This window comes from Seriola lalandi, unplaced genomic scaffold (assembly GCF_002814215.2).
Source record: "Seriola lalandi dorsalis isolate HSWRI2012SDOR001 ecotype SW California unplaced genomic scaffold, Sedor1 jcf7180002054591, whole genome shotgun sequence".
Classification (NCBI taxonomy): Eukaryota; Metazoa; Chordata; class Actinopteri; order Carangiformes; family Carangidae; genus Seriola; species Seriola lalandi.
The window spans coordinates 174,234-189,803 of record NW_019525144.1 but is presented as its reverse complement, the minus strand read 5'-3'; the positions used below and the strand labels follow the sequence as shown (position 1 = coordinate 189,803).

The window sequence follows — 15,570 nt, the reverse complement described above, 5'->3', positions numbered from 1 at the left end:
TTATCCATATGTCTGTACAGAAAGAGAAAGACTTGGAAAGAATGGCTTAGTATGGAAGCCTATTTTGACCAGTAAAAGAAAAAAAAAAGATTAATCTTTAGTCATGATGAAAATAAAATTTCATCTAATATATCATAATTTCAATTTAGGAAATTAGAAAAAAAAATGTTTACTTTTTTTTATTAACCTAGAGAATTTTAAAAAATTGCTGCTAACTTTTTATTAGTTTTTTTCTTCTCCTTGTGGAAATGGGCTTCCAGACTAAAGACAAAGATAGTGAGTGTAACAATTTGAAACAAAAAATCCACAAGGCCGGTAATGGCAGAGAACTGTAAGTAAAGCGGACAACCCAGTTTATTCCCATGGAAACTTTTCATCCAAACAGGCATGATCAGAAATGCTCAAAGGATCCTGGGCCCTCTTACAGCGCTGGTGGATGTGTGACGGGGACAAACGTGTCTGCTTATAGTCAGGGCATGACAGCAATAGCAGAAATTGAGAGGAATGCAACTATAATCTTATTTTCTCCAAATTTGTTCAACCTCCAAACAAGCGGACACTGAGAAGCAAAGAGCCCGAGACATGACGTAGTTTAACTCACTTAACACATTGGACAGTTTGTCTTGGTGTGTTTCTGTGTTTTGTTCAGTTTTGCGTGTGTGTTCACTTTAGCTATCCATCTCCCAGAAAACTAGTTTATTGGTCAACATACGACACAGGCAGATTCACAGTTGGACTTTGAGAAGAAGAAAGCCACGCCTGGAGAAGCGTACCAGGAGCATATATCTGGACCTCTACAGGCTCATCTGTATTGTACTTGTACTTGTACCTCCTGCTTAACATGACCTACAGGTCCATTTCACCCAAATTAGAAAAAACCTACTGTATCTTATGGCATCTGGTCATAGATATGATAAATGGATATTCTACTCAGGATCAGTACTATTTTCCAGGAAGTTGCAGGTACATATATTAACAAGACTAAGAGTCTAGTGCCATGCCTGTGGCTCTGAGGCTGTAGGCACAGCAGTGTTTTGAGCTAAAGTCAGCATGCTAACATGCACAAAATGACATGCCAACATGCTGATATTTAGCAGTTACAATGGTACTATGTTCACAAACTTATATTAGCATGTTAGCATGCTAAAGTATAGCTGAAGCTGATGGAGATGCTTAAGAACTTAAGAGGAAAGAGAAAATCCACAACAACAGCTCTTATAATTCCATTTATTTGCCACATTTATTTTAGTCTTTACATTTCATAAACACAAACTCTGGGTATATATGGCAGCTCTTTAGAATCTCAGTAGAGTATCATGCATACTTTTCATTGTTATTAGAGGTGAGATCAAAATAAAAATGTAAATGTAAGCAACTTCAAGTTAACTGTATTTTCACATGGCTGTTAATGATTTTAAAGGATAGAGCATGTAAATATAACTTAGCAACCTACCACAACACTTAATATATTCATCAGCTGTAAATAGGATGTTAGTGCAGTAGTATTATTTGTATTAAACGGCAGGTTACTTTGAAGTCTCGTGTAGAAGTTAGAATGTAACGACAGAGAAAGGCATCATGTCAGTTACTCTCCAATGCCTTGCTTGATGTCCTTGTAGCTAACAACCACAGAGGCTATCTGCTCAATTTCTGTCTTCTTCCCACACTCGACAAGACATGCAAACCAACCATCATCAATGTAAGCCAGGTCTGAGTAACCACTGGGTCCACGGTTAATGATCCAGGGTTTGCTCCATGCATTTGGATCCTGTGGGGATTTGTTCAGATACACTCCTAAATCAATCCTTTTGGATTGATTACTTGGGTGAGTGAAGAGCAGCCACTTGTTCTTATTCTGGCTTTGGTCACCCTCTGTAATTGGACCTTCACTTTGAGCTGGAAAGGAGACCACACTTCCCTGACAGCCTCTACCTGTTTCAACAAGCGAGGCAGGGCCGCTCAGCTTGGCAAATTCATGCCCATCCAGTTCACTGACAGCTTCCACTCGATAACCTCCATGACTACGGGCATTGCAGTAGATGAAGCTTTTGTCTACTTCATCAAAAAACTCTGCCATTCCACATTCAATTGATTTTGTTTGGAGCATTTTGCCAAATTGCCAATTTTTACCACAATCATCACTGTACAGGGCGAGTGCATAAGGAGCATCGTTCTTAGCATAACCATAAACTGGAACAATCAATCTACCCCCCTTCATTTGAAGACCATGGCCTGGACCAACAGCCAGCGTGGCCCAGTTCTTAATTTCGTCCAGTGTGTCTGTCAAATCTGTCGCCTTGCTCCAACTTTGTCCAAGATCCTTGCTTGTGATGTAACACAGACGAGCCTTGTTGGTGTTATTTCTTATCTGCCACAACTCTTCGACATTGCCTTCAACGCAGATGAAAAACAGGAAGATAGTTTTGCTCTTCTCCTCATACACTGGGCAGGGGTTCATAGTACGGTGTCCATCTCGTTGTGCCTCTTCCACTGTCTTGAGCTCTGACCACTAGGAAAGATGTTTTATTGAGAGGTGTGTGAACAAAACAGAGCAGTTTTGATAAGAGTTGAAAGTAATACGATTTATTCACATGTAACCTAATTCAGCCATGAAACATTTGCTGTGGATGTTTACCTCAATTGTCTTCACATCAGGGGATTCCTCCTTCAGCTTTCCTGTTTTCATGACCAGCGCCTTTGCACTGGAATCAGCTGCAGCCTTTCGCAGCTCTGCAAAGGCCAGAAGAGTTTCACTTTCTCTTTCATAGAGAAGAGCAGGGATCCTGTACACGCATTTATGAGAAGATTTAAAGACAGTTTGTTGTAATTTCAGTGGTTGGGCGTCCGTTAGAGTGACTTTGCTCATGGCTGGTGTCCGTGTACACAGAGCGCTCCCCAGACAGCAGGTGACTCCGAGTCTGTGTTCTGTCTTAAAACGATCTCGTTTTCCGAAATAGTGACTCACGTCCGCGGGAGCGCGCATTGCCAGTTAAAGCTGTACCGCCCAGTTTATATACCGTAATGCTGCATGTCTACCGCTGCTTTCATCTGGATCAAACAGTCATAACCTGCCAATACACACAAATATATGTCCGTGGCAATAGAAAAAGTGTGTCTCAGTGAAACTTTAACTTTTCCTTTAGCTGAATAATCACTATTGTGGCCAAAGAAGTGTTTGCAGTTTATAATCAGGCATACTCGGTTATAGGCAAAAGCTATATTATTTCCGATTTTTATGTGTTTAGTATGTCTAATATTCTAAATATTTGGAAACTATTCTGTAATTAACATGATTTAAAGATGGGACATATGCATTTTATATATATATATATATAAGTATCCTTATGACTGCAGAGCATATTCATAATCAATCCAGTTCTTTTTACCAGTTAAATAAACTTAAGGCATAATACAACCTTTCAAAGGCATTCATTCATTTTCAAAAAAGTGATTGCAACTCCGATCTTGTGACTGTTTATGCCTCAAAATGCTTTGCTTTCATTCATGGGGCTTACATTTCTAAAGATTATAGCTCACCCAGTCCTTTTTACCTGTTGAAATACATTGGCCAATAGTTACATGCATTTCCACTTGCCACTGAGTGATAGTAGCTCCTATGTGACACAAAGGATGTTTTTAACTAAAAAAATAGCATGACTTCATTCATGGTGGTTATATTTGACTATAGCTCACCCAGTCCTTTTACTTGTTGAAATACCCTTTTAAAGGGCCATTACATCCAATATTTTTGCCCCTTTTCACTTGCCAAAAAGTTATTGCAGTATCTGCATTGTCAGGCATTGTCACTGAAAGAATGTTTCTGCCTCAGAACAACTTGATTTCACCCACAAGGGTTATATTTGACAGACTGTAGCTATACAGGCCCTTTACCAGTTGAAATACCCTTAAAGGTTCAATACAACCCTTAACAGTTTTGCATTTGCCAAAAAGTGATTACTGCATCTACCCTGTGACTGAAAGGTTGTTTCTGCCTCAAAAAGAACTTGAGCTAAAATAAAAACTGAGACAATGAATATTGAATAATCAATATTTTCAGCCATCCATCAAACCAACTTACTTTCCTCATAACCATAAAGATAATAAAACTTTATGTGTCCTCTTACTTGTCACAGAAGACGTATGCACTGTACCACCCTACAGGTACATGTTTGAAAGCACTGTTGTGTTGCATCCTACAGACATATTTTTCATATGTGAAAAACAATTTATTTTAATAGCACAGGGTCAGTACAATATGATCATAAAAACAACATAGGTAGGCTCTGCATTATATTGGCATTCTTTGCAAACAAATGTTTTCTTTTTGCTGTTTAACGGCCTCTTGGTGCAGCTCCTGCAGTATCACTGTGGGCAAATGTCCACAGCCAAACTGAATCATATGAAAAAGGAAACCAAAAAATAACAGTGAAATGGTAATACGATAGTAATAGTAATCGTCGCCCAATGTTTACACCTTTTTGTTTATTTTCATGCAAGTTATTGGTACAACATATGTGAGTGAATATCAAAGGCTGTTTTGTTACACAGTAAATAAATACATCATAATCGTAAGCACAAGTCGGATGTTTTGATTTATCATATGGAGCCCCCTCATGACGACGCGTCAACTACGCATCCCGGTAGCAGCCCCTCACTGTGGCTTAGGTTTATTTTGTTGAGCCCAAGTCACTACAATAACCAAGTTGTTTTTGTGCCTAATGTCAGGTCTAGCTCTGCTTCTTAGGGCATGTTTTCAGTTTTTTTAAATTTATTTATCATGTCTTGTCTTTTTATGCACTTCCTGTTTTATTTTGACTTCACTAACTTTCCCTCTCATTTCAGCTTCACTTCCTGCCTTCATGTGTTTCCTGCTGCTGTATTCCCTGCCCTAATGTGCTGTACTTTTGTCTCAATATCTCCCCTCTCCTAGTGTATTTAATCTGGACTCTCCCTTCCCCTTTGGCCAGTTTGTCTTTGTTCCTTTGCGATAAGAGTTCCAGCCTTATTTCCTAGTGTTTAGCCTTATACAGCTTTTGCTCGGTTATGACCTCGCCTCAGCCTTCTCCTTTTGGACCTGTCTGCCTTGTGTTTTTTGCTCATCCGTGTACCGACCTTTTGCTAAGTAAATTGATTTTGATTTTTGGAAACCCCCATCTGTGTTCCAAGTCAATCATTTGAGTTTTCATTTCAGAAAATGGTTGTATTTTTGAAACAGCAGTATGATTGTGTGTAGTTCTATAGGGAATGGACCAATGTGTTTTGTTGTAGAGGACTTGTTGGTCTAGTCATATGAGGTTTTGTTGGATTTGGCTGAGAGTTGGGACACGTGGAGTTTCACAATATTTTCTCCCTATACATATCGTCATGGTTAATATCCTCAACAGTTTCAAAGAGGAAGTCAGAGCAGTAGTTCAACTTGACCTGATGGTCCTTTGACGTCTGCACTGAAATGATGTACGTTTTATCAGTCAGTGGTGGCTCACTTCGCTGCAGAACAGCAACAGATCCTTTGTTCACACTGCTATCGATCTATCTATCTATTTATCTATCTATCTATCTATCTATCTATCTATCTATCTATCTATCTATCTCTCTATCTATCTATCTATCACAGTTTACTTTGAAGATGTAGCCTACTTTGTGTTAGTCACTGAGAAATGGTGTCATGCCAAATAAATCAGATTATTTATTTGATCTAGAATTGATTATGGATCATTTTCAATATGGACTAATTTTCCTATAATGACACTTAAAACTGTTATTGACTTATTTTATTATAATTTTAGGTCATTACTGCCATTTTCTACAATTATAATTAGATTTAGAGACAAAACACAACTACTTTGTTTGACAAATTAGTGATGAATGAATCAATGAATGATATTTTGCCTGCCACATATGCTTCAAGGAGTCACTGTTGTTTTTCCTTTGAAAACAGGAAATAGTTTTCTGCTGTTTGCTTTTTTTCCCCAGACAGAACTTTTCATGAACTGATTATTCAAAACACTGGTGAAGACAGCTCTTATAATTACATTTATTTGTCAAAATGTATTTTGTTCTTTATTTCATAAGCAACACATAATCAGTGTAAATACAATATCATATGAATTACATTTGAGAAGTGCAGTATAAAATGTCATCACAGTATTGTACATAATTTTCATGGTTGTAAGAGCTGAAATTATAAATCATTATCCAACACTTAATGTATTCATCAGTTGTGATTTCGATTTCAATGTGTTAGTATAACATTTATTGAACAGCAGGTTATAGGAAGTCTCATATGTGAAAGCTGAATGTCATTTATGGTAAAACGACAGAGAAAGGCATCATGTCAGTTACTCTCCAATGCCTTGCTTGATGTGCTTGTAGTTAAAAACCACAGAGGCTATCTGCTCAAGTTCTGTCTTCTTCCCACACTCGACAAGACATGCAAACCAACCATCATCAATGTAAGCCAGGTCTGAGTAACCACTGGGTCCACCGTTAATGATCCAGGGTTTGCTCCATGCATTTGGATCCTGTGGGGATTTGTTCAGATACACTCCTAAATCAATCCTTCTGGACTGATCACTTGGGTGAGTGAAGAGCAGCCACTTTGGGTTCTGGTCTTGATCACCCTCTGCATTTGCATCTTCACTTTGAGCTGGAAAGGAGACCACACTTCCCTGACAACCTCTACCTGTTTCAATGAGTTTCCCAATCCGCTTGGCAAAATCATCTCCATTATTTTCACTGAATGCTTCCACTCGATTGCCGCCCTCATTACGGGCATTGCAGTAGATGAAGCTTTTGCCTTCTTCATCAAAAAACTCTGCCATTTCACATTCAATTGATTTTGTTTGAAGTATTTTGCCAAACTGCCAATGGTCACCACAATCATCACTATACAGGGCGAGTGCATATTGTGCATTGTTCTTAACATAAGCATGAACAGGAACAATCAATCTACCCCCATTCATTTGAACACCATGGCCTGGACCAACAGCCAGCGTGGCCCAGTCGTTGATTTCTTCCAGTGTGTCTGTCAAATCTGTTACCTTGCTCCAACTTTGTCCAAGATCCTCACTTGTGATGTAGCAGAGACGGGCCTTGTTTGTGTTATTTCTTATCTGCCACAACTCTGAGACATTGCCTTCAACACAGATGAAAAACAGGAAGAGTACTTTGTTGTTCTTTTCGTACACTGGGCAGGGGTTCATCGTGCGGTGTCCATCAATCCGAGCCTCTTCCACCAGTTTGAACTCTGTCCACTAGAAAATATATATAATTCAGAGTTGTGTTAACAGAACAGAGCTGTTTTAATGGAGGTGAAATTAATACTACATATTCCCATGTAATTCAGAGATGAAAATTTGCTGGGGTTGTTTACCTCAATTGTCTTCACATCAGGGGATTCTTCCTTCAGCTTTCCTGATTTCATGACCAGCACCTTTGCATTGGAGTCACTTTTTGTCGTCCGCTGCTCTGCAAAGGCCAGAAGAGTTTCACTTTCTCTTTCGTATAAAAGAGCAGGAATCCTGTACACAGGAGGTTTCAAGACAGTTTGCTTCTGTGGTTGGAAGTCCATGGTTGGTTTCTGTGTCTAAAATGATCACTCAATAGAGCAGAAAGAAAGACTTGAAGTGTGTGTCTCTACAGTAATCAAAGTTTGCCTGATGAGGCTTTTATAAGGCTGGATCCTATAGTTTGTAAATCGTCATTTCCTCAGTTCTTCAGAAATTAGTCAACATGAATCACTTCTTCAGTTCTTCAGAAATGATTCAACATGAATGTTTTCTTCAGTTGCTGACAAATGATTAGAAAAAATTATCCATCTGGAGCTGGAGGAGAGCAAGAACTACACTGTAAATGCAAACATGGTATTTAATTAAAAAATAGTAAATTGACTTAAATCAGTTTTTATCAAATTGCTAATAGGCTAACACTCGCTTTTAGTAAGTTACTTGTAATTTGTGGTTGAAAAATCTCACCAGCTCAGTCTACTTGAGCTGGATTCATTTAGAAAAAGTACGTTTTTGATAATTGTGCTTTTTTCTGTGTTGGAGTAGTACATTTACTCAATACTGCACTTAAGTACAAAGTACTTTAAGTACTTTACTTGAGTTTTTTTTCTTTTCATATTACTTTCTACTTTTACTCCATTAGATTTCAGAGGGAAATATTGTACTTTTTACATCACTGCATATGTAATAATACATACGTGATATATAATAATAATCACAAGAGCTATTTTCCTCCATTGAGTATGCTACTTTTACTTTTAATATTTTAAGTATTTCTTTTTGTGGTTATATGTTTTTACTTAATTGAAATTTTCACTGCAGGACCTGTACTTGTATTGTAACAGAGTAGTTTCACGGAGTGGTCTTAGTACTTTTGCTTCGTTATGGATTTGAAAACTTTTTTTTTCGACCTTTGAGCATGCGCAGATCCGTCCTCTCTACGCTTGACCGTACATGTTAACAGCATGCCCGCAACGGACGAAGTGGAGCTGGACCTTATTGAGCTGGACCTAATTACTGCAACGGCACTCGTGATTATTATTTTCAGCATTCTTGTGCTTGGCACACTCATTTGGTGAGTAATATTTTACCCTTGTTTACACCGTTTTGTTTCTGTAAGTAAGCGCTATATTTTTCGTGCTTGCTAGTAATGATGTGTGTAGTAATGTCGGCTAACGCTAGCTGAACTATATTATTAACATAAGGTGGCTAAATTTGACAGCTAAATTTGAAATTCAAGAGACAACACCAAGGTCATACGAGGTCATCACGGAGCATGGACTGACTAAGGCAAAACAGGAGACACCTGCTAAAAGTGCCACAGAGTAATATTATGATTATAGATAATAACACCAAGGACATGGCAGCACAAGGACAATGCAAACAACCGAACATGACAAAGCAACCAAATGTGACAAAACAACTGGATGTGACAATCTTGCCTGAAGAAACAGGAATGAAAGATACCAAGAACAATGATACAACTCTGAGAAAACGCCCTAAGAGGCAGATAGAGAAACCAAAAGGACTGATTGAAGAAATGTAAAAAAAAAAAAAGAAAGAAAAAAAGAGAAATGCATATACATGTGCATACAGTGAAATGTTTATACTGTTAAAATGTTTATAAATGAGTGAGTTGCTTAAGGAATTTATGTTATAGTTTATAGTATAAAAGATGAGACTTTGCATAGATCCTAAGGATTTAAATAAAGGGATTCAGCGTGAACATTACAGGTTACCAACCAAATCAGAGTTAACCAGTGCTATGAGTGGAGCACGCTACTTCTCCAAACTCGATGCCTCATCTGGTTTTTACCAAATAGTGCTAGATGAAGAGAGTGCCAAGTTATGCACATTCAATACACCATTCGGGAGGCATTGCTTTCTAAGACTACCTTTTGGTCTAAGTTCTGCCCCCGAAGTGTTCCACAGAACTATGCAGCAGCTGTTTGATGGAATAGAAGGGGTGGGTGTATTCATTGATGATGTGATAATCTGGGATCGCACTAAACAGGAACATGATGACAGGCTTCGCAGAGTGCTCAACAAAGCACAAGAAGAAGGTTTAAGACTGAACTAAAAGAAGTGCCAATTTGGTGTGAGTGACGTAACTTTTTTGGTAAACTACCTAGGGAAATTTATTCCTAACCTATCATCTAACACGAGGGCATTGAGAAGCCTGCTAGAGGCAGACACAGTGTGGCAGTGGACTGCAGAGCATGTGAATGAGTGGGAGTGGGTAAAGGACACTCTGACAAAAGAGACTGTCCTGAGATTCTATGATGAAGACAAGCCACAGATGCTTCAAAAGCCGGCCTAGGTGCTGTGCTACTCCAAAAACATGACTCTGAGTGGTTACCAGTAGCATATGCTTCCCGCACTATGACATCAGCAGAGAGAAATTATGCACAAATAGAAAAGGAGACACTAGGGGCAGTGTACAGCTGTGAGAAGTTTCATGAGTATGTATACGGGAGGTCAGCTATCTTGGAGACAGATCACATACTTTTAATAGCCATATCTAAGAAACCATTAGGAGATTTGCCACCGTGTATACAGCGCCTAATGCTGCGTCTCCAAAAATACGACTTGAAGTTCAAGTTCACACCTGGCAAACACTTAATAGTAGCAGATACATTAAGCAGGGCCAGCTTGCAGCATGATAAAAGTACTACTGAGGATGATGTCAGAACACAGATGCTAGTGTCAAAAGTAAAATGGGCAGAAATAGCTAAAGAGACTCAGGAAGATGAAACACTTACAGGTGCGGTCAAACAGATAAGCTTACCTGGCAATGTGATGCTAGTCAAGCCATACCAACATTTTAAGGGTGAGTTATCTCTGGTGGACGGGGTTCTGTTAAAGGGCACACAGATAGTCGTTCCCATCTCCATGAGATCACAAAGGCTGAAGTTTGGTATTGAAAAGTGTAAGAGACGTCTACGTGATGTTCTGTATTGGCCGAACATGCATAAAGACATTCAGACGTTGGTGCAACGCTGTGAGGTCTGCCAGCGACATCAATACCAACAGCCTAAGGAGCCAATGATGCCACATGATAAACCACAAGAGCCATGGGAAAAGGTTGGAATGGACTTATTTCAACTAAAAGGTAAGGATTACCTGCTGGTGATTGATTACCACAGCAATTACCCAGAATTCTGTCAGCTGTCCGCCACAACGGCAGAACATGTAATTGCACACACAAAGGCCATATTCGCACGACATGGGATTGCATCCACGGTGATAAGTGACAATGGGCCTCAATTCAGCAGCCAGAGTTTCAAGGAGTTTGCAGAGACTTATGGTTTTGAACACATAACTTCGAGCCCCCTTTACCCGCAGTCGAATGGGAAGGCGGAGAAAGGTGTAAAATTGTGAAACGCCTTCTAAAGAAAGCCATGGAAAAGAGTGAGGACCCGTATCTTCACCACTGGAGAATGGACTTTCACCAGCAGAGATGCTCATGAAAAGGAAGCTGAGGACCAGGCTTCCAGCAGCAAAGCTGAGGATGGAGCACAGTGTGTCAAATATTCCTAAAGAGATTCAGATCAACGCTTACAACAGAACAGCAGTGCCACTGAAACCCCTGGCCCACGAAGAAATTGTCAGGGTCAGATGTGATAGACAGTGGAGACCTCTGGCTAAAGTGATTCAAGAGACAACACCAAGGTCATACGAGGTCATCACGGAGCATGGACTGACTAAGGCAAAACAGGAGACACCTGCTAAAAGTGCCACAGAGTAATATTATGATTATAGATAATAACACCAAGGATATGGCAGCACAAGGACAATGCAAACAACCGAACATGACAAAACAACCAAATGTGACAAAACAACTGGATGTGACAATCTTGCCTGAAGAAACAGGAATGAAAGATACCAAGAACAGTGATACAACTCTGAGAAAACGCCCTTAGAGGCAGATAGAGAAACCAAAAGGACTGATTGAAGAAATGTAGAAAAAAAAAAGAAAGAGAAATGCATATACATGTGCATACAGTGAAATGTTTATAATGTTAAAATGTTTATAAATGAGTGAGTTGCTTAAGGAATTTATGTTATAGTTTATAGTATAAAAGCAAACATTGTTGATTACAAACAGGGCTATGGTTCATAGCATGTAATGTTTCATTTTCTTTAAAAGAAAGTAAATATAACTTACGAAGTTTTGCTGCCATCTTGACTCACTGCACCAGGGTGTTTCCTTTTTAAGTGCTCGTCCATGACTGTCGTGCTCGAATGATACGCCAGATGCACTTTGCAGAGTCTGCAGACCACTGCACTGTTGGTGTCAAGATTAAAAAATTCCCAAACTTTGGAAGACCATGTGCGAGCCTTTTTGCCGCGTGTTGCTCCACACGCTCCGTCATGCTGCTGTTAGACGCCGCCATGTTGTTCAAATAGATTACACAGACGCAAATCATTCACGTAGTCAATGACTTCAACTACGTCACTGCGTTGTCCCAGCCCTTGCACTGCGCTTGTATCCGGGTAAACCAAAGACGCTGGATATAAACGGTCCCATTAGAAAGTTCCGGTTTTGTTCTATGAACATTTACCCTGTGTGGTTTTACACGACGTGTCGACACTAAAATTCCACATCGAATATTTTTTATAATCAACAACGTTGATTACGTCGACTAATCGTCCCAGCCCTATTTTGAATTTCAAATATTTGATGTAATTTGTATTTCTGTCTCTATAGATACTGTGGGTTACAATTTTAGTCCATCATACCCAGGACTACAGTTCCCTTGATGTCTAGCCACATAAGTGAGTCATTTACCATCTACCTTTTGTACTGCTGTGTTCATTTGGTAGCTGTTCTTGTCTTAAAGAAGTTCAATGATTAAAAGCTTGATAATTAGATGGATTTAGTTTTTTTTCTATAGCTCTGGTATTTCAAGTCTGATACTGCATTTGTGTTTTTGTTTTTTTCTTTCTATTTTGCTGGGCTTGATGCTAAAATGATCTTTTCTTTCTTTTCAGATTTTTCAAGAAGACAAAAAACTTCCTATACAGTGGACGTTTAAGTACTGCACATTTTGTGCTGAAAAGAGGGGCTACTTACTTAAGCACTACTGCTTAAAACATGGGTGCCACACTCGAATATCACCACTACCATGCCTTCATAAGGAGTGCCTGTGCACATTTAAATCTTTCAGTGCACTCAAAGTCCACTTATCAACATGGCACACTCAAAAGGACCTAGGGAATGTGGGTGAAAGTGCTTTCCATTGTCAGCTGTGTGACTTTGTGGAGCCTGGCACTGAAGCTGACTTTTTAAAGGCAACCCAGAAGGAGAATCCTCAAGCAAGAATATCAAATGGCCAAAAAGAGGTGAAGCAAACTACCTGCCTAACTTACCTGAAGGACATGATGAAACAAGCCTTGCAAATGCCAGAAAGGTTCTTGTGGAAGAAATAAAGAAAAAACAACCCAATGGCACTCTCATCTCACAAATGATGGACCAATCATTCCCACTACGCGGACAAGAAATTGTAAAAAAGGAGCCTGCTGTACAGAACATGGTTGAACGATGGTCAGCACTCTTCACAGAGAGACAGGTAAGCTATTTTTGTTCTCAACCAATAAAATAATGCCAATCAAAAAGAAATTCAAGGTGTGTACCTAGAAATCCAAACACAGTTGTTGGAATGTTAACACCTCTGCCATCTCGCCATCCCTACCCACCCCTCTTTCTACTTTTTCAGGTGTTTGCTGAGTTTAATAGAATCGCCAGTAAGAATCTTGAGGGAGACTTCTTTGAGGCTCTGGACCAGTACGCCCCGTGTTTCATCGAACTTTTCAAAACAAAAAAGGGAACTGTTGGCCAGAAACTCAGTGAGCTTATGCAGCACATAAGCTGGATGGTAAGTAGGTTAATTTTGCTTTTGATCTGTATGATAGTTCATCAATCAAGTTCTTCAAGACATGCTCTGTAAGTACTTGCACATAGGAAAAAGTTTGGTCTGCATTAAAATATAACTATATCTGTGCTGACATAGAAGATGTAATTCTATCTGCACAATATACAATATACATTTTGTACAGTGATTGATGTCTTTTGTATAGCAATTCCTCCGCAGCTAATCTGAGAGGTATTTAAACAGCCAGTAAATAAAAATGAAATTTGCCACATAAACGTTGTACACATTAATTCATTTTAAATCTAAGGAGCAGGAGTCTAGGTTGAAAAGTCAGTGTCACTGTTCAAGAATATATGGACCTTGTGGACCATAGCTTTAGTTTAACCATACCAAATTTATTTTGTTGGCTATATTGCAACAATCCAGTGTGAACACATATTTGTGTTGTGTCCATGCTGAAGAATGTGTGTGTGTCTTTGTAGGATACAGCGAGAGACGAGGCCCTAGAATGCATCACTGTTGGTGTGCTGACAGTTGTCAGTGAAGATCGTCCTCACGAGGGTCCAAGTTCAGTGGACCTCCAGCCCATCTCCACTGCCATCATTCTGGAGGGAGGTATTGTCATGGATCGAATTAAAAACTTGCCTCAGGCAGTTTGTCTGTTATTTGGGCTTACATATGATTTGCATTTGGATTACCCAAAATGCATGGCAAATACACTCAACTTCATTCAGACTGTGATGATTGGAATGCGAAAGAAAAACCTCCCACCAAAACTGTTCTCTCTGAAGAACAGTCTACTGGGTTAGACCAGTAAAGAGCCATCAGCTGTCAGATAGCACTTACTGTAACTGTAAGTTATGCAGCCATTAATGTTCTCCTGTTATCAGAGAAAGTTTGATGCTTTCATGCAACTGAGCTGGCTTGTTTATGATCTCAATTAAAAAAAAAAAATTCCATTAAAGTCTATCAATGTTATGCTGGTATACTAATGCTGGAAATAGCTCCACCTTGTGTTGCAAAGAGTTGTTGTTAGATAATGTTGTCAGAAAGGAACCTAGCAAGGTTGACCTGTTTACATTTGTGTTTTGGGAAAACTTTTAATAGTTGTAATGTAGTACAAATACAAAACCCAAGGAGTGATGGTTTTTTTTTGTGTTGGTTTAAACCTTGGACTGATGCTCACTTTGGGACACAAAAGCATTTGTTGTACTTTCAGTTTTGATCAGAAATGCAATGATTTTGCATGCACTGAAGTCCTGTAATTATCAGGTGTTTACCTGTTTAATATTGTGAGACTGTTACATGCATAGAATTAGCTCACAAAAATGTGGTTTTATTTTTGCCTTGTCCATGGTATGTTCTACAGTCAAATCAAACCACAAGTTTGTTGTTTAGCTGTTGTTTTGTACTTGAATGTACAAGAAAGTATACTATACTTTTTATACATACTTTTTTTAAGTAAGGTCAACTAATTAGATTTGACACTATATATATGTTGCAAAATTCTCTCGCATAATATATGGCAAATTTGTGAACTTCAACTTTTTTTCAACAGTTCTTCGAAAACTTGCCAACTGTCATTGTGCAATTTCTTCTGAAGAAAATGTCAAATGAAATAGTGACTGAAACATGGCCCATTAAGACTACATGTTAACTTCAACACCATTTCTAACGATTGCTCCACACCGCTAAAATCTAAAAATGATGTTTGTCATTGTCTGACAAAAATCACCAAACACATAATTTAAAAACAATGACTGTTCTATGATTTTAGCTGTATTTACTTGTAAAATGGTCACTCAGAGAGACAATTAGAAACTCATTCATGCCAGCCTCCATACACTCAGTTGAATGAGACGCATACAGCGGTGTGCCTGCGGAGGGCTCGCAGGGCAATACTGCTGACTCTGTTCTACGGAAAGTAGCTAAAGTTCATTCAGTAAGTCACTAGATTTGTTGCTGGTGCTTTTTTGAAAGAAAGAAAGTTCCTAAAGGACTCTAAAAAGTCAGTAAAAGGCACTAAGTCGGCAACACTGCCTGTTTGCACCAAGTCATTTCATCAGGTTTCTTTGAATCTGATGTTGAGAGTCCATTCTGAGACTAGTTCTCCCAGTGCCGGTCCTAGAAGAGGCTACTACAGGACAGGAGGATCATTCTATCAGAGTGTATGAAATATCTTTTAAGTA

At 39.0% G+C, this 15,570-nt stretch overlaps 2 protein-coding genes and 1 pseudogene across 2 annotated transcripts; 1 reads left to right on the top strand and 2 right to left on the bottom strand.

Moving 5' to 3' along the window:
- Positions 1-1,213: 1,213 nt before the first annotated feature.
- LOC111664518 (sialidase-3-like) lies at positions 1,214-2,951 on the bottom strand. The gene is made up of 2 exons (XM_023419126.2): positions 2,636-2,951; positions 1,214-2,509 (listed from the first exon to the last, which is right to left on the bottom strand). Exons 1-2 carry the CDS (start codon positions 2,864-2,866, stop codon positions 1,586-1,588), a joined length of 1,155 nt encoding a protein of 384 aa, XP_023274894.1. The 5' UTR covers positions 2,867-2,951; the 3' UTR covers positions 1,214-1,585.
- A 3,069-nt stretch (positions 2,952-6,020) lies between these two features.
- On the bottom strand, positions 6,021-7,570 carry LOC111664479 (sialidase-3-like). Its single transcript, XM_023419066.2, has 2 exons — positions 7,373-7,570; positions 6,021-7,253 (listed from the first exon to the last, which is right to left on the bottom strand). Exons 1-2 carry the CDS (start codon positions 7,568-7,570, stop codon positions 6,339-6,341), a joined length of 1,113 nt encoding a protein of 370 aa, XP_023274834.1. The 3' UTR covers positions 6,021-6,338.
- Positions 7,571-10,965: 3,395 nt separating this feature from the next.
- LOC147818390 (uncharacterized) lies at positions 10,966-14,515 on the top strand (annotated as a pseudogene).
- Positions 14,516-15,570: the final 1,055 nt, after the last annotated feature.